The sequence below is a fragment of the Entelurus aequoreus genome, linkage group LG17 (assembly GCF_033978785.1).
Source record: "Entelurus aequoreus isolate RoL-2023_Sb linkage group LG17, RoL_Eaeq_v1.1, whole genome shotgun sequence".
NCBI lineage: Eukaryota > Metazoa > Chordata > Actinopteri > Syngnathiformes > Syngnathidae > Entelurus > Entelurus aequoreus.
The window spans coordinates 3,280,505-3,304,117 of NC_084747.1; the positions used below are offsets into that span (position 1 = coordinate 3,280,505).

General features: G+C 36.7%; 1 protein-coding gene across 2 annotated transcripts in view; it reads left to right on the forward strand.

Annotated features, from left to right (window-relative positions):
* The first annotated feature begins 2,120 nt into the window (after positions 1-2,120).
* The window catches only part of LOC133632152 (metal transporter CNNM4), a 115,479-nt gene continuing 93,986 nt past the window's right edge, over positions 2,121-23,613 (forward strand). For both annotated transcript variants that reach the window (XM_062024420.1, XM_062024421.1), the window contains exon 1: positions 2,121-3,542. In XM_062024420.1, coding sequence (XP_061880404.1) covers positions 2,132-3,542 — 1,411 coding nt within the window. In that variant the 5' untranslated portion in view covers positions 2,121-2,131. The remainder of the gene's footprint in view (positions 3,543-23,613) is intronic.

Consider the following 23,613-nt stretch of genomic DNA (forward strand, 5'->3'; position numbering starts at 1 on the left):
TTTTAAATCTAGATGTTTTAAAATCTCAGTTCATTTTAGATTATCATTCATTTCTCTTTTTACAACTCTATTTTGAATGTTTTTTGATTAAAAAAAAAACTATTTCTTTTTGTTTTATGTATCATTTTGTAGCATATTGTATTCTACCAGTGTATTAATTTTCAGTTTTTAGATAATATCAAAATAAGGGAAAATAAACATAATTCCTGAATAAACAATAAAAGTTTGGGTATATTCAAGTAAATTATGGCTACAGAACATTTATGGAGCTAAATTACGGCCAACAGTTTTGTACTTGAACTTTCATTTTCAAAGTTATATTTTTCAAGTTTTGATGTTGAAGGTTAAAAAAATACAGCCGTGTATTCAAACTAAAAAAAAGTGCAGTCCCTGAGTCTCAATCTGGAAAAAATTTTAATCTGAAAAAATTCGATCTGAATTTAAAAAAAAAATTTAATTGGAAAGAATAAGAGTTGAATCTGAAAAATAACTTGAAAAAAATAAATAAACTGACAGTAAACAGAAGCTAAAATATTAAAATATGTGAAAGTGAAAAATAAAAAATTAAGAATTTGTTTAAAATAATTAACGGAATGAATCGTAATTATTTTCCTGGAAAGAAAAGTGTGAATACACACACATTTTTCAAAATTCAACATCCAATTTTTCAGTTTTAAAGCTTATTTTCTCAAGTACAACATTTCCAACCCTGATTTTCAGAGATTGGCTGAGACACAATGTGGAGATGTCCCCATTCTCTATAGAAGAGATCAAATTTGCTATTTCTATAAATGACTGTAACATAGAAATGTTTGTCAACATTATTATGCTCCAGGCAAAAAAATGTCCACATACATGTCGATTTATGAAAGGAAGGCCTACATTTTCTAATTGGCTTATTGGTTTGCAATTATCAATCAAATCGTGGATACTAATTAAAGAGTAAAAAAGCCCTTAAATTGATATATTTGTTAAAAACATTTAAAGTGATTTAGGTAGCCCTTTTTGTCTTAAATTTTTTTATTTTTTTTAAATTTTTTTCATTCATTAATTTTGTATTTATCTCCTTCATTGATGTGCATCTTTGATCGATAAATTATACCTCAATTATTCAATTGTACATTTACACACCAATGCCTGAGAAGGAGCAGGATGAAGAAAAATCTTATATTTTCCTGCCCCCTTCAACATAATAGTAGTAGTCTTACTTAATGGATATCATACAAACCAACAATTGCATCCAAATATAATGAAAACAAACAAAAAAACACAACAAGTGCAAAACTTCATGAAGTACAAACCGAACAAAAAAAAAAAGTAATATACACCTCACGGGATGAGGAACAAATAAAAAACCAGGCAAAAAATAAGTAAAATAATAAATATAAATATAAAGCAAAATGTAAACACTTATGGCTGTCCATATGATATTATTGTTCTGTCTTTATATATTTTTTTAAATTGGAATATATATATTTTTACTTTATTTTTTTTACATTTAATACTCTATTTGATTTTTCTTTTGTTGCTGAAAGTGCCTTGACTGTTGGGTGAATTATAAATGTATGTTTGCTGTTCAATAAAAAAAAATAAAATAAAAATAAAAAAAAACTTCTAACCCTGATTTAGCACCGTATACACGCTAATGCTAATTTCCGGAAAAGCACGACGTCCCGAGGGCGGTGTCACGCCAAATGTCTTCCCTCTACAAAAACCTTCCCTCCCCCATTTAGTTCCGGGGCTGCGTCCAATAAAATCACAAAGTTGCCGGGGGTCCTTAACCTGCACGCGACTGTCCTGTTTCGCGCCTGTACAAAAAAAACAAAAAACAATAATCGATTTCTTCAGATTCCAGCAGCTGTCAAAGACGAAGTATCCTTCCAGCGACGTGACCACGGAAGTAAATGGGGGAGGGAAGGTTTTTGTAGAGGGAAGAAATTTGGCGTGACAGCTGCACTCGGGTTCAGTTTGAAAACAAAAACTTTGAGGGGGCTCGGTCAACGCGTCACGTGACGTCTCGGCATCTTATTGGCCGGACGGGTTATATGTAAATGAGATGGGCGGTCCCGTGTGAGAATACTCGATGACGTCAGTTCCCCCCCCCCTCCGGATGACAGAGAGCGAAACAAACATGGCGACGGAGTGGAGTGGACGCGGCTTCATGAGAACTTTACTGCTCTTTTGCTGCCTGGCGGCGGGCAGCCGAGCCCAGACGGGCGAGTCGAAGCCGCGGCCCCCGACGCGGATACTCGGAATGCGGCTGGAGAGGAGCGACACGCCGGCCGAGACGACCGAGCGGGGGATCATCCAGGTAACCGAGGGCAGCGACATCCTGGTCAGGTTCTATGGGCTCCACCTGTTCCCCAACAGCTCGGCGCTCGTCCGCTTCACGGAGCTTTACTCCAGCGAGCAGGAGGACGACGACCACGGCGCCGTGGAGGTGCAGAACCTGACGTGTGCCGAGGACACCAAGGACCTGGTGGTGAAGGGCTCCATGCGGGTGAGGAACCAGGACACCTCCGGGCTGCTGAACGTCACCGTCAAGCAGCTCCGCAAGAGCGAGGTGGTGAAGGTGTTCGCCCTGTGCGTCCGAGACCCCCTCCAGCCCACGGAGACCTGGTCCCTGCTGGACGAGCAGGACGGCCGGGTGCGGGTGGTGGAGGTGAAGAAGTCCCTGCTGCCCATTTGGCTGCAGATCATCCTCATCTCCTTCCTGCTGGTGCTGTCGGGCATGTTCAGCGGGCTCAACCTGGGCCTGATGGCGCTGGACCCCATGGAGCTCCGCATCGTGCAGAGCTGCGGCACCGAGAAGGAGAAGCGCTACGCCCGCAAGATCGAGCCCATCCGCCGGAAGGGCAACTACCTCCTCTGCTCGCTGTTGCTGGGCAACGTCCTGGTCAACACCACGCTCACCATCCTCCTGGACGACCTCACCAATTCGGGCTTCGGCGCCGTCATCGCCTCCACCGTGGGCATCGTCATCTTCGGCGAGATCGTGCCCCAGGCGCTGTGCTCGCGCCACGGCCTGGCGGTGGGCGCCAACACCATCCTGGTCACCAAGCTCTTCATGCTCCTCACCTTCCCGCTCTCCTGGCCCATCAGCAAGCTGCTGGACTGCGTCCTGGGCCAGGAGATCGGCACCGTGTACAACCGGGAGAAGCTGGTGGAGATGCTGCGGGTCACCGAGCCCTACAACGACCTGGTGAAGGAGGAGCTCAACATGATCCAGGGCGCCCTGGAGCTGCGGACCAAGACGGTGGAGGACGTGATGACGCCCATCGGCAACTGCTTCATGATCCACAGCGACGCCTTGCTGGACTTCAACACCATGTCCGAGATCATGGAGAGCGGCTACACCCGGATCCCCGTCTACGAGGGCGAGCGCTCCAACATCGTGGACGTCCTCTTCGTCAAGGACCTGGCCTTCGTCGACCCGGACGACAGCACCACGCTGAAGACCATCACCAAGTTCTACAACCACCCGGTGCACTTTGTCTTCCACGACACCAAGCTGGACTCCATGCTGGAGGAGTTCAAGAAAGGTGGGTGGCAAACATGTTTTCTCCTTTGACCTCTTCGACGTCTCTTGGCCACTTCATTAGGAACACCATCAGGTAACGTGCACTACCAGGAAGTCGGGAGTGTGCCGATTTTCGTAAAAAATTGCATTTGCCAAGTTGATCCCCTGTTTATTTTTAGTCCCCCGGTTGGCTAGCAGCTGATTGTGTGTCGCCGCTCCCCTAAGCGAATAACAATCACCCCCATTACTGCAAATAAACTGCATTTCTTTGTGTTTCAAGTAGCATTATCACTGGGGGGGATCAAGCCAGGAGCAATTATGATAATAGCTGAGCTAAATAAGTGCTTGGTCAAGTTGAGGAAATGCAGAATGAACTACGTTTCAGCAGAAATTAACAATACAATTAGGAAGAGTTAGAGATGATAATGATAATCAATCAATCAATCAATGTTTATTTATACAGCCCTAAATCACAAGTGTCTCAAAGGGCCGCACAAGCCACAACGACATCCGCGGTACAGAGCCCACATAAGGGCGAGGAAAAACTCACAACCCAGTGGGACGTTGATGTGAATGACTATGAGAAACCTTGGAGAGGACCGCATATCTGGGTGACCCCCCCCCCCCCCCCGATTTTGAATCGAATCGTGTCCCCAAGAATTGATATTGAACCGAATCGTGGGACACCAAAAGATTCACAGCCCTAGTAAATAGTCATTAAAATAAAGAAAATGCATTGAAATGAGAAGGTGTGTCCAAACATATATATATATATATATATATATATATATATATATATATATATATATATATATATATATATATATATATATATATATATATATATATATATATATATTTTATATATATATATTTTATATATATATATATATTTTATATATATATATATATATATATTTTATATATATATATATATTTTATATATATATATATATATTTTATATATATATATATATTTTATATATAATTTGTTGAAAGGACTAGTTGGTACAATCCCTGGGGACTCTGCATGGCAGGGGCGTCCTCCTCCCTGAGCCAGGCTTGCACCTGACCGCATACCTAAGTGAGGCTAGGTGACACTGCTGGGAGGCTTTTCCACCATTGGGACACATCTTCAGTTGTGTGCCCCAGCGTCACGGGGTGTTTCGGCCCGGCTTACCACAAGACACCCTCTGCTGAGGAAGGGCCCACCCCAGGGTGATCAAATCCCTGGGTGTGTGTGTCCCATTAGGTGTTAGCCTTAGCAGCCCAGCTGGTGTCACTCCTCCTCAACCACAACCAATGGCTCGTCCTCTCTGCTGTGTTGGCCAGCTCTTTAATGGCCTGTCTGTGAGCCTGCCCCCTGACTCCAACCTCCCTAAGGAGCTTTGCTGTTGTGCTAGCTACAAAGCCCCTACAGCCCACCTCCACTGGGCGCACCCTTACCCTCCAGCCTCTGTCCTGTGCCTCAGCTGCAAGGTTGGAGTACCGCAGCTTCTTGCGTTCATATGCTTCTTCGATGGCATCCTCCCACGGAACTGTCAGTTCAATGATATAGACAATATGGGAGGTTTCAGACCATAGGACGAGGTCTGGACGCAGGGTGGTCGTTGCGATCGCCGGGGGGAAAATTAGCCTCTGATCTAAGTCGACTCGCATCTGCCAGTCCCTGGCTGCATTCAACGGGCTTAGATCAGGATTTGAAGGTCTTGTCTTCAGCTTTTCCCCCTCCCGAACAAACGCTGGTAGGTGTCGGCACACATCCTGGTTGTTGATGGGTTGGGCGTTGATGGATATCCTCCTGCACTCAAGTTTGTCAGCTAGATATATATATATTTTATATATATATATATATATTTTATATATATATATATATATTTTATATATATATTTTATATATATATATATATATATATTTTATATATATATATATATTTTATATATATATTTTATATATATATATATATATATATTTTTTTTTTTTTATATATATATATATTTTATATATATATATATTATATATATATATATATATATATATTTTATATATATATATATATATATATTTTATATATATATATATATTTTATATATATATATATATATATTTTATACATATATATATATTTTATATATATATTTTATATATATATATATATATATATTTTATATATATATATATTATATATATATATATATATATATATATATATATATATATATATATATATATATATATATATATATATATATTTTATATATATATATATATATTTTATATATATATATATATTTGATATATATATATATATATATATATATATATTTTATATATATATATATATATTTTATATATATATATATATATATATTTTATATATATATATATATATATATATATATATATATATATATATATATATATATATATATATATATATATTTTATATAAGAGTACATTTCTAAAAGGGCATTTTTAGGCCATCTCCATGCATTTCTAACCTGTTTTGGAAACATTTAATTATAAATATTATACCAAATGATACAATGTGAGAACCGGTTTAAGTTGCGAATCGTGTTGAATCAAGAATCGATTCTGAATCGAATCGTCACTCCAAGGAATCGGAATTAGATTGAATCAACAGGTGCCTAAAGATTCACATATATATGATGCTGTTATTGTTTTTGAGTATTGTGGTGCTTTGTGCAGGTGTTCCTCATGAAGCGTCCTAATCACCAAATGATTCCCGAGCGCGGCGCACGCTGCTGCTCACTGCTCCCCCTCACCTCCCAGGGGGGTGAACATGGGGATGGGTCAAATGCAGAGGACACATTTCACCACACTCAGTGTGTGTGTGACGATCATTGGTACTTTAATTTAACTTTTAATCTCACCTGTTAGCCATGTGGACTAAAGGCAGGAAATGAGTCGTCTGCAGATGATTCATTCGCAGTACGCAAAAGTTACTTTTGAAATGACATTTTAACGTTAGTTATCAGCACCTAAGTGACAAAAATTGTCCTCAATTGTCAACTACACTAGACGCTCGCTTTTCACGTTGAGGCTTTTTTTAATCATTTTTTTTCAAATGCCCGCTTCACTACACGGCTTAAAAAAAAAAGAAGAAACTTTAACTTCTAATTGTACAAAATTTGGGCATGATTTTTTTAAAATTTATTCATCCTCTATCGCAGTGGTTATTGGAAGATACATAAGCTCCTGTGGACAAAATACATAGATTTTTTTATTCTTTAAATCATCTGCAAAACAAATAACTCGTAATTTATTGACGAAATCGATTTATTGCCCAGTCCTACTTAAAGCATGTCTTGGAGACACTTAGACTTAGACCAACTTTATTGATCCACAAGGGAAATTGTTCCACACAGTAGCTCAGTTAGAAATGATGGAAAGTGTAAGGATGGAAAGGACAATAGACTAAATATAGCGATATAAAATAAAACATATATACGTAATATTTACATAATATATGTACAGTATATTACATATACTGATATATTATATTATATTATATCTATATCATATATCCAATATATAACAATTACCATGTACACAGCTCATTAGCATTAAGATCTTGTTAACACTCAAGGTCAATTACGATATTTTTTTTGTCCATCGCAACCTGTATTCGATTTTTTCATATCAGTGTAAAGCAGGGGTCACCAACGCGGTGCCCACGGGCACCAGGTAGCCCGTAAGGACCAGATGAGTCGCCCGCTGGCCTGTTCTAAAAATAGCTCAAATAGCAGCACTTACCAGTTAGCTGCCTCTATTTTTTAAATTGTATTTATTTACTAGCAAGCTGGTCTCGCTTTGCCCGACATTTTTTATTCTAAGAGAGACAAAACTCAAATAGAATTTGAAAATCCAAGAAAATATTTGAAAGACTTGGTCTTCACTTGTTTAAATAAATTCATTATTTTTTTTACTTTGCTTCTTATAACTTTCAGAAAGACAATTTTAGAGAAAAAATACAACCTTAAAAATGATTTTAGGATTTTTAAACACATGTACCTATTTACCTTTTAGTTTCCTTCCTCTTCTTTCCTGACAATTTAAATCAATGTTCAAGTAAATTTATTTTTTTAATTGTAAAGAAAAATACATAAATTTTAATTTAATTCTTCATTTTAGCTTCTGTTTTTTCGACAAAAAATATTTGTGAAATATTTCTTCAAACTTATTATGATTAAAATTCCAAAAAATTATTCTGGCAAATCTAGAAAATCTGTAGAATCAAATTTAAATCTTATTTCAAAGTCTTTTGAATTTCTTTTAAAATTTTTGTTCTGGAAAATCTAGAAGAAATAATGATTTGTCTTTGTAGAAATATAGCTTGGTCCAATTTGTTATATATTCTAACAAAGTGCAGATTGGATTTTAACCTATTTAAAACATGTCATCAAAATTCTAAAATTAATCTTAATCAGGAAAAATTACTAATGATGTTCCATAAATTCTTTTTTTAATTTTTTCAAAAAGATTCGAATTAGCTCGTTTTTCTCTTCTTTTTTTTGGTTGAATTTTGAATTTTAGAGAGTCGAAATTGAAGATAAACTATGTTTCAAAATTTAATTGTAATTTTTTTCGTGTTTTCTCCTCTTTTAAACCGTTCAATTAAGTGTAAATATCATTAATTATTAATAATAACAAAGAGTTAAAGGTAAATTGAGCAAATTGGCTATTTCTGGCAATTTATTTAAGTGTGTATCAAACTGGTAGCCCTTCGCATTAATCACTACCCAAGAAGTAGCTCTTGCTTTCAAAAAGGTTGCTGACCCCTGGTGTAAACAATGCAATTCCGAATTTGTCGTATTTGACCCAGGACTCTTTAGTATGTGGAAATAAATGAAAATATACAGTACAGGCCAAAAGTTTGGACACACCTTCTCATTCAATGCATTTTCTTTATTTCCATGACTATTTACATTGTAGATTGTCACATCAAAACTATGAATGAACACATGTGGAGTTATGTAATTAGCGAAAAAAGGGGAAATAACTGAAAACATGTTTTATATTCTAGTTTCTTCGACATAGCCACCCTTTGCTCTTATTACTTTATCGCACACTCTTGGCATTCTCTCAAAGAGCTTCGAGAGGTAGTCACCTGAAATGGTTTTCACTTCACAGGTGTGCTTGAAGCTCATGGAGAGAATGCCAAGAGTGTGCAAAGCAGTAATCAGAGCCAAGGGTGGCTATTTTGGGAAGAAAAAAAACTAGAATATAAAACATGTTTTCTGTTATTTCACCTTTTTTTGTTAAGTACATAACTCCACATGTGTTCATTCATAGTTTGGATGTGACAATCTACAATGTAAATAGTCATGGAAGTAAAGAAAACGCTTTGAATGAGGAGAAGGTGTGTCCAAACTTTTGGCCTGTACTGTGTATGCGATTCATCCTCAACGTGAAAGCTCCCGCTCTCTGGTAACAATCAGAATTTCATCAAAAAGCGATAAGCGTCATAATTATTCACCAAAATAAATTTTAAAATAAATAGTGCAGAAAACAGTTGAAAATAAAATGTTTTAGGAACTCACGAGAAAGTTCCACCACTCCTGTCTGCTCGAAGAGCGTGTCAGCCGGAGAAATTATCCCGTAAAACTGCCATAGCTAAAATACTAATCTTCCACGAGCAATAATGTGCTTCAGAAAATGTTGACTTTGATTGCACAAAATCCTTGAAATTGCCACAAATGCGCCAGTACTGAGGACGACTACAGTTGAAGCCATTTTTACTTCCGTAAACACTGTGACTTCATGTCCGCATGCGGGTCAGATTGCATTCACATTAGAAATCGAATTTAGATCAAATTTGACAAAAAATTCCTAATTATACACCTGGGGCCGTACTTATCAAGCTTCTTAGAGTGCCATTTTACACTTACGTCCTGAGAATTTGCGAAATTTAGTCCTACTCTCAAACTTAAGAATAAAAGCTTTTTATCAACGTTCTTAAGTCTAAGAATCACTCCTACTCTCCACGATATTTAAGAGACCTTCAGAGGTGTCTTAAGTGGTTAGGAGTTGCCAGCAGGGGATGGCACTGAGGCGAGAGAGACGTGCGCGAACGTTCAGGGAACGGAACAATGTTGTTGTTTTTTTGATGACGAGCAGCTGATCAAACGGTATCGTTTAGACAGAGCGGATATTATTTTTGTCACAGATTTAATACTTTTCGATTCCTTGTTGATTTCTGCATGTGTCTGCAGTGGGCTAGTATATATAGAGCCACCCACACCAGTTTCAAATTAGTTGCCTAATTAATGAATTGGAAAGAAAATGTTATGAGAGTAGCGTATGTGTGTGGCCGTGAGGTGAGTGACGTCAGTGAGTGTGTGGGCGAGAGAAGAGAGGGAGCGGTAGCGTGAGTGCCGGCGTGGACTAGTTTGTTTTGTATTATTTTGCAGTTTATTGTCAAAATATACACTCCCATTGTCCACTTAAATATTTCCAAGATATTTCTTTATTCTTAGACAACGGATTCCCTTCCGTGATTGGTCATTTCTATGGACACAGAAATGACGTCACCTAAAATTGCGTTTACGGCACATAGTAATGTCGTAATTCAGCTCTGAATGTGACACTTAAGATTCAGTCCTACACTTCGCTGAAAGTGTGAGTAAGACGCTTGATAACTAACTTTTAAGTGCAGCTTTCAGCGAAGAATTTATTTACTCTTAAGTCAACTCTTAGCAGACTTCTTAGGAGTCATTCTAAGAAGCTTGATAAGTACGGCCCCTGACCCTGCAGTGTGAACGTAGCCCAAAGCTACAGACACACAAAACTGTTAAAACGGTCTAAATTCCTGTGTCAAGTTTAGATTGCTCACTTCCCAGACACCAGGGGCCGTACTTATCAAGCTACTCAGAATTACTCCTAAGAATAATAATAATAATAATAATACCTGGGATTTATATAGCGCTTTTCTAAGTACTCAAAGTCGCTTTACATGTTAAAAACCCATCATTCATTCACACCTGGTGGTGGTAAGCTACTTTCGTAGCCACAGCTGCCCTGGGGAAGACTGACGGAAGCGTGGCTGCCAATTTGCGCCTACGGCCCCTCCGACCACCACCTATCATTCATTCAACATTCATTCACCGGTGTGAGTGGCACCGGGGGCAAGGGTGAAGTGTCCCGCCCAAGGACACAACGGAATGGTAAGAGGCGGGGAGCGAACCTGCAACCCTCAGGTTTCTGACACGGGCGCTCTACCCACTACACCATGCCGCCCCAAGAAGTCTGCTAAGAGTTGACTTAAGAGTAAATAAATTCTTCGCTGAAAGCTGCACTTAAAAGTTAGTTATCAAGCGTCTTACTCACACTTTCAGCGAAGTGTAGGACTGAATCTTAAGTGTCACACTCAGAGCTGAATTACGACATTACTATGTGCCGTAAACGGAATTTTAGGTGACGTCATTTCTGTGTCCATAGAAATGACCAATCACGGAAGGGAATCCGTTGTCTAAGAATAAAGAAATATCTTGGAAATATTTAAGTGGACAATGGGAGTGTATATTTGGACAATAAACTACAAAATAATACAAAACAAACTAGTCCCCACCGGCACTCACGCTACCGCTCCCTCTCTTCTCTTCTGTCGCCCACACACTCACTGACGTCACTCACCTCACGGCCACACACATACGCTACTGTCATAACATTTTCTTTCCAATTCATTAATTAGGCAACTAATTTCAAACTGGTGTGGGTGGCTCTATATATACTAGCCCACTGCAGCCACATGCAGAAATCAACATGGAATCGAAAAGTATTAAATCTGTGACAAAAATAATACCCGCTCTGTCTAAACGATACCGTTTGATCAGCTGCTCGTCATCAAACAAATCCAGGACATTGTTCCGCTCCCTGAATGTTCGCGCACGTCTCTCTCGCCTCAGTGCCATCCCCTGCTGGCAACTCCTAACCACTTAAGACACCTCTGAAGGTCTCTTAAATATCGTGGAGAGTAGGAGTGATTCTTAGACTTAAGAACGTTGATAAAAAGCTTTTATTCTTAAGTTTGAGAGTAGGACTAAATTTCGCAAATTCTCAGGACTTAAGTGTAAAATGGCACTCTAAGAAGCTTGATAAGTACGGCCCCAGACCTGGGCAAATTAAGACCTGGGGGCCGCATACTGTTAAGTTAAGCTTTTCAATCTGGCCCGCCGGACATTCCCAAATATTTTTTTTAGATCTTTAAGATGTAAAGTGTAGCTGCCATTATGATGTGCAGTCATGTTTTCAAATGACCGTAAGTCTTGAACTATACTAAGTATTTCAGTGCTTGGAATATGCGCTTTTTCATGATATACTAGTTACTATGGTCATGTTATTAGTTACTATGGTAATGTAATTAGTTACTATGGTAATGTAAGTCACAGCAGCTCAGACGAGGCACCAAGCCGTGTGGGTGGGGAGCGTTTCCACAGAGTGTCAGCCTGAAATGCGGGTGTCAGGGACAGACGTGGAAGGAGATTTTTATAACAAAGTTCCAAAGCTTAGTCCTTAGCTATATAGTTTTTTTGTTTTTTTTTACCCTTAGCGTGTATATTTCGCTGCGTTTGGCTTGATTGTAAAATATGTGGATGGAGAGGGGGTGTGACGTTCATATGTTGTCAATATTCAGTGTTTTATCCTTCATAGTTAATATTGTCAATCCCACATTCTTTATTTTCATGTACATTCTGGGTGTCTCATTCAGTTAAAAAACAATTAAAATTCAATTTTTTAAGGCGGTCTGTCATAACGTTTTTAGCATTCAATCAGACATTATTGTGAGGTTTTGCATTAGTGTTCCTAAAAATAGATGTACCGGCCCCCAGACACATTTTTTTCTCTAAATTTGGCCCCCCTCCGAGTCAAAGTAATTGTCCAGGCCTGCCATACACTGTTGTGGGACCTCTGACACTTACTCAAACTGGAGAAAAATACTACAATACGTTAGGGGTGTAACGGTACGTATATTTGTATCGAACCGTTTCGGTACGGGGGTTCCGGTTCGGTTCGGAGGTGTACCGAACGAGTTTCCACACGGACATATCAAGTAGCGTAACGCACGTTGTGTAAACAATGCACACCGAGGCACAACACACGGCATGCTAGCAGCTAACGGGCTAGGATAGACCAGGGGTCAGCAACCTTTTTGAAAGCAAGAGCTACTTCTTGGGTAGTGATTAATGCGAAGGGCTACCAGTTTGATACACACTTAAATAAATTGCCAGAAATAGCCAATTTGCTCAATTTACCTTTAACTCTATGTTATTATTAATAATTAATGATATTTACACTTAATTGAACGGTTTAAAAGAGGAGAAAACACGAGAAAAATAACAATTACATTTTGAAACATAGTTTATCTTCAATTTCAACTCTTTAAAATTCAAAGTTCAACCGAAAAAAAGAAGAGAAAAACTTAAAAAAAGAATTTATGGAACATCATTAGTAATTTTTCCTGATCAAGATTAATTTTAGAATTTTGATAACATGTTTTAAATAGGTTAAAATCCGATCTGCACTTTGTTAGAATATAGAACAAATTGGACCAAGCTATATTTCTAACAAAGACAAATCATTATTTCTTCTAGATTTTCCAGAACAAAATTTTTAAAAGAAATTCAAAAGACTTTGAAATAAGATTTAAATTTGATTCTACAGATTTTCTAGATTTGCCAGAATAATTTTTTTGAATTTTAATCATAATAGGTTTGAAGAAATATTTCACAAATATTCTTCGTCCAAAAAACAGAAGCTAAAATGAAGAATTAAATTAAAATTAATTGATTATTCTTTACAATAAAAAAAATAAATTGACTTGAACATTGATTTAAATTGTCAGGAAAGAAGAGGAAGGAATTTAAAAGGTCAAAAGGTATATGTGTTTCAAAATCCTAAAATCATTTTTAAGGTTGTATTTTGTCTCTAAAATTGTCTTTCTGAAAGTTATAAGAAGCAAAGTAAAAAAAATAATGAATTTATTTAAACAAGTGAAGACCAACTCTTTAAAATATTTTCTTGGATTTTCAAATTCTATTTGAGTTTTGTCTCTAGAATTAAAAATGTCGGGCAAAGCGAGACCAGCTTGCTAGTAAATAAATAAAATGTAAAAAATAGAGGCAGCTCACTGGTAAGTGCTGCTATTTGAGCTATTTTTAGAACAGGCCAGCGGGCTACTCATCTGGTCCTTACGGGCTACCTGGTGCCCGCGGGCACCGCGTTGGTGACCCCTGGGATAGACTGACCATACGTCCTCTTTTCACCGGACATGTCCTCTTTTGCGGAGCTGTCAGGGCGGAGTTTCTTAAATGCCTCAAATGTCCGGCATTTTGAGTTAGGGTCGCGTGTATTTTCAATGTACGTTCAGGGTTAAGAAGGGGTTAAAAACAAAACAAATTGTGCGCGCAGCAGCATTGGTGAGAGAGTGAGAGAGTTATGATAAACGCGCATGCGTCACACTTATATATCCATAGATTTATCACATTTAATTTTTTATTATCTATAGCAGGGGTGTCAAAAGTGTGCCCCGGAGGCCATTTGCGGCCCACAGCTAATGTTTTAAAGGCCCACGGCACATTCTAAAAATACTATTCAAATAAACAAAAACATAACAAAAGTGAAATAAAAAAGCTTAAAGGTTTGAGTTTGAGTTTGAGTTTATTTCGAACATGCAAGCGTACAACATGATGCATCACAATTTCCAGTTTCTTTTCAACATGTTCGAAAAGGAGTAGGAAGAAGCAGAGCTTATTTAATCCTACCCCTTTTCTTTACATAACAAAACTTTTTGTTCACTTCCTGTTCACAATTTTTTCACAATAAACTCCATAAGTAATCACAATAAAAATAAATAAATAAATAATAGTAAGAATTTAATAATAATAATTGGTGAAGTAAGTCATATTTCATATGATGAGATAAGTAAGATTACTTTAAGAATGAATGAATGGATGGATGAAATAAATGGAGAATGTTTGTCATGGTTCTTCTTCTTTGTACTTTGTAAACACTTTAAGTTTGAAGAGTTTCTTGAAGTGGATTGATTGATTGATTGATTGAGACTTTTATTAGTAGGTTGCACAGTGAAGTACATATTCCGTACAATTGACCACTAAATGGTAACACCCGAATAAGTTTTTCAACTTGTTTAAGTCGGGGTCCATTTAAATTGATTCATGATACAGATATATACTATCATATATACTATCATCATAATACAGTCATCACACAAGATAATCACATTGAATTATTTACATTATTTACAATCAGGGGTGTGGAGGGAGGGGTGGGGGTATGGACATCAAGTAGTGGACAGAGAGAGAGAGAGAGAGAGAGAGAGAGAGAGAGAGAGAGAGAGAGAGAGATCAGAAGGCATAATAAAAAGTATCTGCATTTGATTGTCTACATTTGATTATTAGCAATCCGGGGAGGGTGTTAGTTTAGGGTTGTAGCTGCCTGGAGGTGAACTTTTATTGCGGTTTTGAAGGAGGATAGAGATGCCCTTTCTTTTATACCTGTTGGGAGCGCATTCCACATTGATGTGGCATAGAAAGAGAATGAGTTAAGACCTTTGTTAGTTCGGAATCTGGGTTTAACGTGGTTAGTGGAGCACCCCCTGGTGTTGTGGTTATGGCGGTCATTTACGTTAAGGAAGTAGTTTGACATGTACTTCGGTATCAGAGAGGTGTAGCGGATTTTATAGACCAGGCTCAGTGCAAGTTGTTTAACTCTGTCCTCCACCATGAGCCAGCCCACTTTGGAGAAGTGGGTAGGAGTGAGGTGGGATCTGGGGTGGAGGTCTAGAAGTAACCTGACTAGCTTGTTCTGAGATGTTTGGAGTTTAGATTTGAGGGTTTTGGAGGTGCTAGGGTACCAGGAGGTGCATGCGTAATGGAAAAAGGGTTGAACGAGAGTTCCCGCCAGAATCCTCAAGGTGCTTTTGTTGACCAGAGAGGAAATTCTGTAGAGAAATCTCGTTCGTTGGTTAACCTTTTTGATTATATTGATCATATTAGTACATTGTTTGATTACTTTGCTTAATCCATTCCATCATTTAATTCCACATACTGATATACTGAAGGTCTTAAGTGTTGTACGTGCAAACAAATGTTTTAAATGACGTTTTTCTCTAAGATTATATTTCTCCTCTTTTTTTTGAGAAGAATTGTTGTGTATTCTTGGCTAGCAGGTTATAGTTTGCTTTGTGCATCATTTTAGCTGTTTGCAAATTCACTATGTCGTGGAATTTCAGTATTTTTGATTCAATAAATAAAGGGTTTGTATGTTCTCTATATCCAACATGATGTATTATTCTAACTGATCTTTTTTGTAACTTTTCAAAAGGAATCCCAAAGGGAGTCCTTTTGCAATGGGACGAAAGGACCCTATTGAAATTGTAAGGTTTTATTATTATTATTATTATTATTTTACCGACCCCACAAAGAACGCTAATTTGACCCACTTAACATGCTCCAAAACTCACCAAATTTGACACACACATCAGGACCTGCGAAAATTTCAATAAAATAAAACAACCAAACCCCAAAAATATAAATTGCGCTCTAGCCTGTAACTCCCACTAGGAAGGTCGTAGAGACATGAAACAAAAACCTCTATGTAGGTCAGACTTAGGCCTACATTTCATAATTTTACATCCTCGGGCAAAAACCAGAAGGAAGTTGGCAATTTCCCCTTCAAGACAAATTTGTACAAAAAAAAACTCGTTTTTGCCTCTTTGAGCTGTAATTTGACACCCTTAAAATACTTCAAAACTCACCAAACTTCTCACACACATCGGGACTGGTAGAAATTGCGATCTCAAAAAATAACCGAACCCCGAAACTCAAAATTGTGCTCTAGAGCAATTTTTTTAATTCTAACTGATCTTTTTTGTAACACCGTTAATGAATGAAGTGTACTTTTGTAATTATTTCCCCATATTTCTACACGGTAGCTCAGATATGGTAACACTAGTGAGCAGTAGAGAACATGAAGGGATTTTTGGTCTAGAACATGTTTTGCTTTATTCGAGGTTAAATGTCATTTAGAAAAAGTTGCAATGTTGACTAATAAAACAAAGCTGGTTTTTTTGTTTTTCAAACTGTCATTGCTCAAAACATAATATTGAATCAAAATCAATGTTATTATGAATTATTGACCTATCCGAGGTTCCCATTACTTCACATCAAATATTACACTAAGAACAATAGTTTTGGTGGAAGATTTTGCAAATTTGGTAAATAAATAACCCCAAAAATGTATATTTTGTTGTTTTCTTACCGTACCGAAAATGAACCGAACCGTGACCTCTAAACCGAGGTACGTACCGTACCGAAATTTTTGTGTACCGTTACACCCCTACAATACGGGGACTTTTTTTACGCACTTTGGTGCTGTATTTTTCTCTGCGAGCAGTAGAACCAACAATTCTCACCAGCGGATGGTTAGACTGCTTTAAAAAGTGCTAGTAAGAAGCTGCAAAATGAGCTAACGTTACGCTAAAAGCGAATTAGCCTTCACCTCAAGCCAGGACTGCGAGCGAGCTGAGCTGCCTTTTTATATTTCTAGAAGGTCAACGGGCTCATAGTGATGTTACTAGTAGTTGACTGGGAGGTGTTTATTATCATTTGGGGAGAGTCCGCAGCCTGATGATTACCTGCTAAGAAGCCAGCAAATGACTGAAACAAATCAGGGACGTTTGCTATGAAGGCACGATGGCGTCTCAGTCAAAACACTTCCCTCTTTTTACTTCTGCCATGTGCGCTACACACACACACACACACACACACACACACACACACACACACACACACACACACACACACACACACACACACACACACACACACACACACACACACACACACACACACACACACACACACACACACACACATGCACTTCCTCTCAGACATATTGTCTCAAGGTTAAAATGTGCTGTTGTCATTCTTTTAAATATGGCTGTTTTTTGTTCTCTTTTTGTGGGTGGGATGCACATTTGCTATGATACTGCTAAGTGTGTGTCGAAGGAGTCACTTCCTGTCGTGTCGCGGTGGTGGTGGTGGTGGTTGTTGTTGTTGATGTCCTTGACGGCGGCGGCGGGGATTGTTGCGGTGCTGCAGAGTGCAAGGTGGCACCGGGCCAACTGAAAGCTCCGTTGGGCATCTTAGGAGGCTGGCGATGTTGGAGGGATTGCCAGAACGCCGCTGTGTTTACATACACACACACACACATATACACACACACACACACACACACACACACACATATACACACACACACACACACACACACACACACACACACACACACACACACACACACACACACACACACACAAGAAGTTATGAGTTTCATTTAATTTCATTTCATTCATGTTCATTTCGAATATGTAGACAAAACAAAAACAACAAATTTTAAAAAAAACAACAAAAAAGCCATTCAAGAATGAATAACAAAAACAATAATAATAATAATAATAATAATAATAATATTAATAATAAAAAGCAAAAGAAACAAGAAATGAAAATAAACATTAATGTAAACATATACGAAAAGGAGTGAGAATAAGTAAAAACTTATGTACGCCCACCCCTCTTATTACTTACTGTATGTTTAATAATAATAATAATAATAGTATGTAAAAATGTTATGTCATATAAATACATATACATACATAAGTATGTACATATATATATATATATATATATATATATATATATATATATATATATATATATATATATATATATATATATATATATATATATATATATATATCTACAACACACATTTAACAAGTAACTATGAATGTGACACAACAGCGTGTATACATAGTATACATATACATACACATACAAACCTACTGACTCTTAGTGTGGTTCACTATATCCTGTGATATAGTGAACTTACATTATTATATCAACTATCAGAGGCAGAAACTCTTCATTTAACATAATGTCCTTTTTTGCTGCTTCAACACAGCTCAATCAACACAGAAAAATGTCAAGTGAAATAACAGACAGACGGGGCTTTGCTGTCCGTAACACACACACACACACACACACCGCAAAATGAGCTAACGTTACGCTAAAAGCGAATTAGCCTTCACCTCAAGCCAGGACTGCGAGCGAACTGAGCTGCCTTTTTATATTTCTAGAAGGTCAACGGGCTCATAGTGATGTTACTAGTAGTTGACTGGGAGGTGTTTATTATCATTTGGGGAGAGTCCGCTGCCTGATGATTACCTGCTAAGCGCTAAGCACTGACTACGTGCGCTCTGAATACGCACTGCTGTTTGGCTGTTACCGCTCTGTTTGTAACCGATCAGATGGTTGTGTGGGTGGGACAATGTTGGGGGCTGTGTAGAGGACTGACAGAAACAGAGGCAGAAGGACATTTTCGTGTGGAAACTCGTTCGGTACACCTCCGAACCGAACCGAAACCCCCGTACCGAAACGGTTCAATACAAATACACGTACCGTTACACCCCTATTGGCTATACTTAAGAGGAGTCAGCATAGAAAAAGCGAAAAGGGGTGTTTTTCCCGTTCCCCTGCGGTGGCAGTCTAAGGTGAGACCCCCCCCCCCCCCCCCCCCCCGCCTGCGTCTTGAGGTTCCAATCTCTTGCTGCTTGGCGTCCGTTACTGTGGCGATGGCATGCAACACACACACACACACACAAAAAAAAGGTTTGTCGGTTCTGAATTACAAGAAAGGGTCTCTCCCCTCCCGGGTGGTTGGAAGTGCGAGGTGACCTTTTGGAGTCGGCGACGCCTCATTAGGTGTCATGAAATGTTAATGACTCTTGCAGCGAGCAGCAGCTGAGACCATATCGCTGAAAACTGTATCACGAAATACGTTTTTTATCCATCCATCCAGCCATTTTCTACCGCTTGTCCCTTTTTGGGGTCGCAGGGGTGCTGGAGCCTATCTCAGCTGCATTCGGGCGGAAGGCGGGGTACACCCTGGACAAGTCGCCACCTCATCGCAGGGCCAACACAGATAGACAGACAACATTCACACATTTAGTGTTGCCAATCAACCTATCCCCAGGTGCATGTCTTTGGAGGTGGGAGGGGCCTATCCCCAGGTGCATGTCTTTGGAGGTGGGAGGGGCCTATCCCCAGGTGCATGTCTTTGGAGGTGGGAGGAAGCCGGAGGGAACCCACACAGAGAACATGCAAACTCCACACAGAAAGATCCCGAGCCCGGGATTGAACTCAGGACTACTCAGGACCTTCGTATTGTGATGCACATGCACTAACCCCTGTGCCACCGTGCTGCCCTAAGTTTTTTTAATATTTATCGATAATTATTGATATTTTTTATTACCAATGGAATATATTGACCATGAGAAAAAAAAAAGAAATGTTAATATTTTAACTTTCTGGGATTATAATCTCATAGCTAAGAAGGCAAAAAGAATAGGAAATGTCAACATAACCTTGGAAAACAATCAATGTAAACAACATTTTAAAATGACAAACACATTCCAATAGAGATGTCCGATAATGGCTTTTTTGCCGATATCTGATATTCCGATATTGTCCAACTCTTAATTACCGATTCCGATATCAACCGATACCAATATATACAGTCATGGAATTAACACATTATTATGTGTGATGCCCCGCTGGATGCATTAAACAATGTAACAAGGTTTTCCAAAATAAACCAACTCAAGTTATGGAAAAAAAATGCCAACATGGCACTGCCATATTTGTTATTAAAGTCACAAAGTGCATTATTTCTTTTAACATGCCTCAAAACAGCAGCTTGGAATTTGGGACATGCTCTCCCTGAGAGAGCACGAGGAGGAGGGGGGGGTGTATATTGTAGCGTCCCGGAAGAGCTAGTGCTGCAAGGGGTTCTGGGTATTTGTTCTGTTGTGTTTATGTTGTGTTACGGTGCGGATGTTCTCCCGAAATGTGTTTGTCGTTCTTGTTTGGTGTGGGTTCACAGTGTGGCGCATATTTGTAACTGTGTTAAAGTTGTTTATACAGTCACCCTCAGTGTGACCTGTATGGCTGTTGACCAAGTATGCCTTGCATTCACTTGTGTGTGTGAAAAGCCGTAGATAGTATGTGATTGGGCCGGCACGCAGTGTTAAAGTTGTTTGTACGGACACCCTCAGTGTGACCTGTATGGCTGTTGACCATGTATGCCTTGCATTCACTTGTGTGTGTGAAAAGCCGTAGATATTATGTGACTGGGCCGGCACGCAAAGGCAGTGCCTTTAAAGGTTTATTGGCGCTCTGTACTTCTCCCTACGTCCGTGTACACAGCGGCCTTTTAAAAAGTCATACATTTTACTTTTTGAAACCGATACTGATAATTTCGGATATTACATTTTAAAGCATTTATCTCTAACGCAAGTGCAATTTTACAGTCAGAATGTCATACATGATGAACATTTTTAAATGTGTGTCATTTATTTGATCAAACATTTTTGTGTAGCAACCCACACCACCTTTTAGGCAATTAACGGCCAAGGTAAAGGATCATGTGCACGCAAAAGAAAAACTGCTCGATTAATCTGCTTTTATGTATGATAAATGCGTTTTTTTTGTTTTGGTTGTTTTTTTGTAAAAATCGCACGCGTTAACTTTGACAGCCCTAATTTTAATCTGGAAATCAATAGGTTAAAGCTAGTCAAATCAATAGGTTAAAGCTAGTCAAATCAATAAGTTAAAGCTAGTCAAATCAATAGGTTAAAGCTAGTCAAATCAATAGGTTAAAGCTAGTCAAAGATCGCTCTGCTGTTTTTAAGGACCTACTGCTAAAATGCGAGTGGAAGATCCTTGGCAAGGTTGTCATTTCTTTAAAACATGTCAGAGCAGGTAATTAAACATAAAAAAGGTGCACGAGGAGCAGCGTGTGTCCGTGATAAAATGCCATGAAAGTCATTGTGTGTAGTTGTTATAAAAAACAACACAATGGAAGCCCCGTGGCTACAGTGCTGACTGTCACATGGTCTCCCTCAGATGCTGGACTTCATTTTATGATTCTTTGCATTTGACCCCCCGCACATAAACGACAGAGAGAGAGTGTGTGTGTGTGTGTGTGTGTGTGTGTGTGTGTGTGTGTTTTTTTGTTTTGTTTCTACCTGGCTATTTTTGTCTCGTCCTTGTTTGATGACGACTATAAAGAAAAGTAATCCAGCTGATAAAACACAGCTGCCGCAGGTTAACATACAGCCATTTTTTTAAAATGATTTGTTGGATGTAAATTAGGCACGTTTAAACCAAGCTTGTTTTGAACACACAGGAAATATGAATTAGCTCCAATGTCAAAGTGTTCGTTCACATTAAAAATACTTAACAGTCATTCGTAACTAGGGGTGCACAAACACAAAATCAGTTCACATTTGAACCTCGATTCTTATTTATCCCAATTCAAAATGTATTTATTATTTTAAAAAAAAATAAAATATGTATATATATATATATATGTACATATATATATATATATATATATATATATATATATATATATATATATATATATATATATATATATATATATATATATATATATATATATATATATATATATATATATATATTTAATTTTTATTTTTTTTCTCGATTCTTATTTATCCCAATTCAAAATGTATTTATAATTAAAAAAAAAAAAAAAATTAAATAAATATATATATATATATATATATATATATATATATATATATATATATATATATATATATATATATATATATACATATATATATATATATATATATATATATATATATATATATATATATATATATATATATATATATACATATATATATATATATATTTAATTTTTATTTTTATTTTTTTGGAAAATTATAAATACATTTTGAATTATATAATTTTCATTATATAATTTATAATTTTCACAAAAAAATAATTAAATATATATATATATATATATATATATATATATATATATATATATATATATATATATATATACATACATATATATATATATATATATATATATATATATATATATATATATATATATATATATATATATATATATTTAAATGTATTTATAATTTTCAAAAAAATTTTTTTTTAATATATATATATATATATATATATATATATATATATATATATATATATATATATTTAATTTTTATTTTTTTTGAACATTATAAATACATTTTGAATTGGGGTATCGAATTGAATTGAATTGGAATCGATTCTTATTTATCCCAATTCAAAATGTATTTATAATTTTCAAAAAAAAAAAAATTAAATATATATATATATATATATATATATATATATATATATATATATATATATATATATATATATATATATATATATATATATATATATATTTAATTATTTTTTTTTTTGAAAATTATAAATACATTTTGAATTGGGATAAATAGGAATCGCGATTCAAATGTGAACTGATTTTGTGTTTGTGCACCCCTAGTTAAGAATGACTGTTATAAAGCTATAATTATATATATATATATATATATATATTTAATTTTTATTTTTTTTGAAAATTATAAATACATTTTGAATTGCGATAAATAAGAATCGCGATTCAAATGTGAACTGATTTTGTGTTTGTGCACCCCTAGTTAAGAATGACTGTTATATATATATCTATATATATATCTATATATATATATATGGATAGATATATATATAGATATATATATACATAGATATATATATATATATATATATATATATATATATATATATATATATATATATATATATATATATGGACAACTGCAGATTGTTTTCTTTGTTTAAAAATAGAACAAGCACTTTCTGAAAAATTTACAAATCATAATGTCGTTTTTTTGTTTTTTTACACTTACATGTCGCGGTTAATAGTATTCTATCTTTATTTGTCGTTACTTATACTTTCTGAATAAATGATGTGATCATGATCATCGGTCAACTCATTGGTGTTTACTTTCAATCTATCAAGATAAAAGTTTAAAAAAGTTATTGAAGTTAAAAAGTGGCTTTGGAGCAATCAAAGCTGCTCACCCGGTCACTAAGGTGGCCACTATGTTTGACACATCAACTTTATG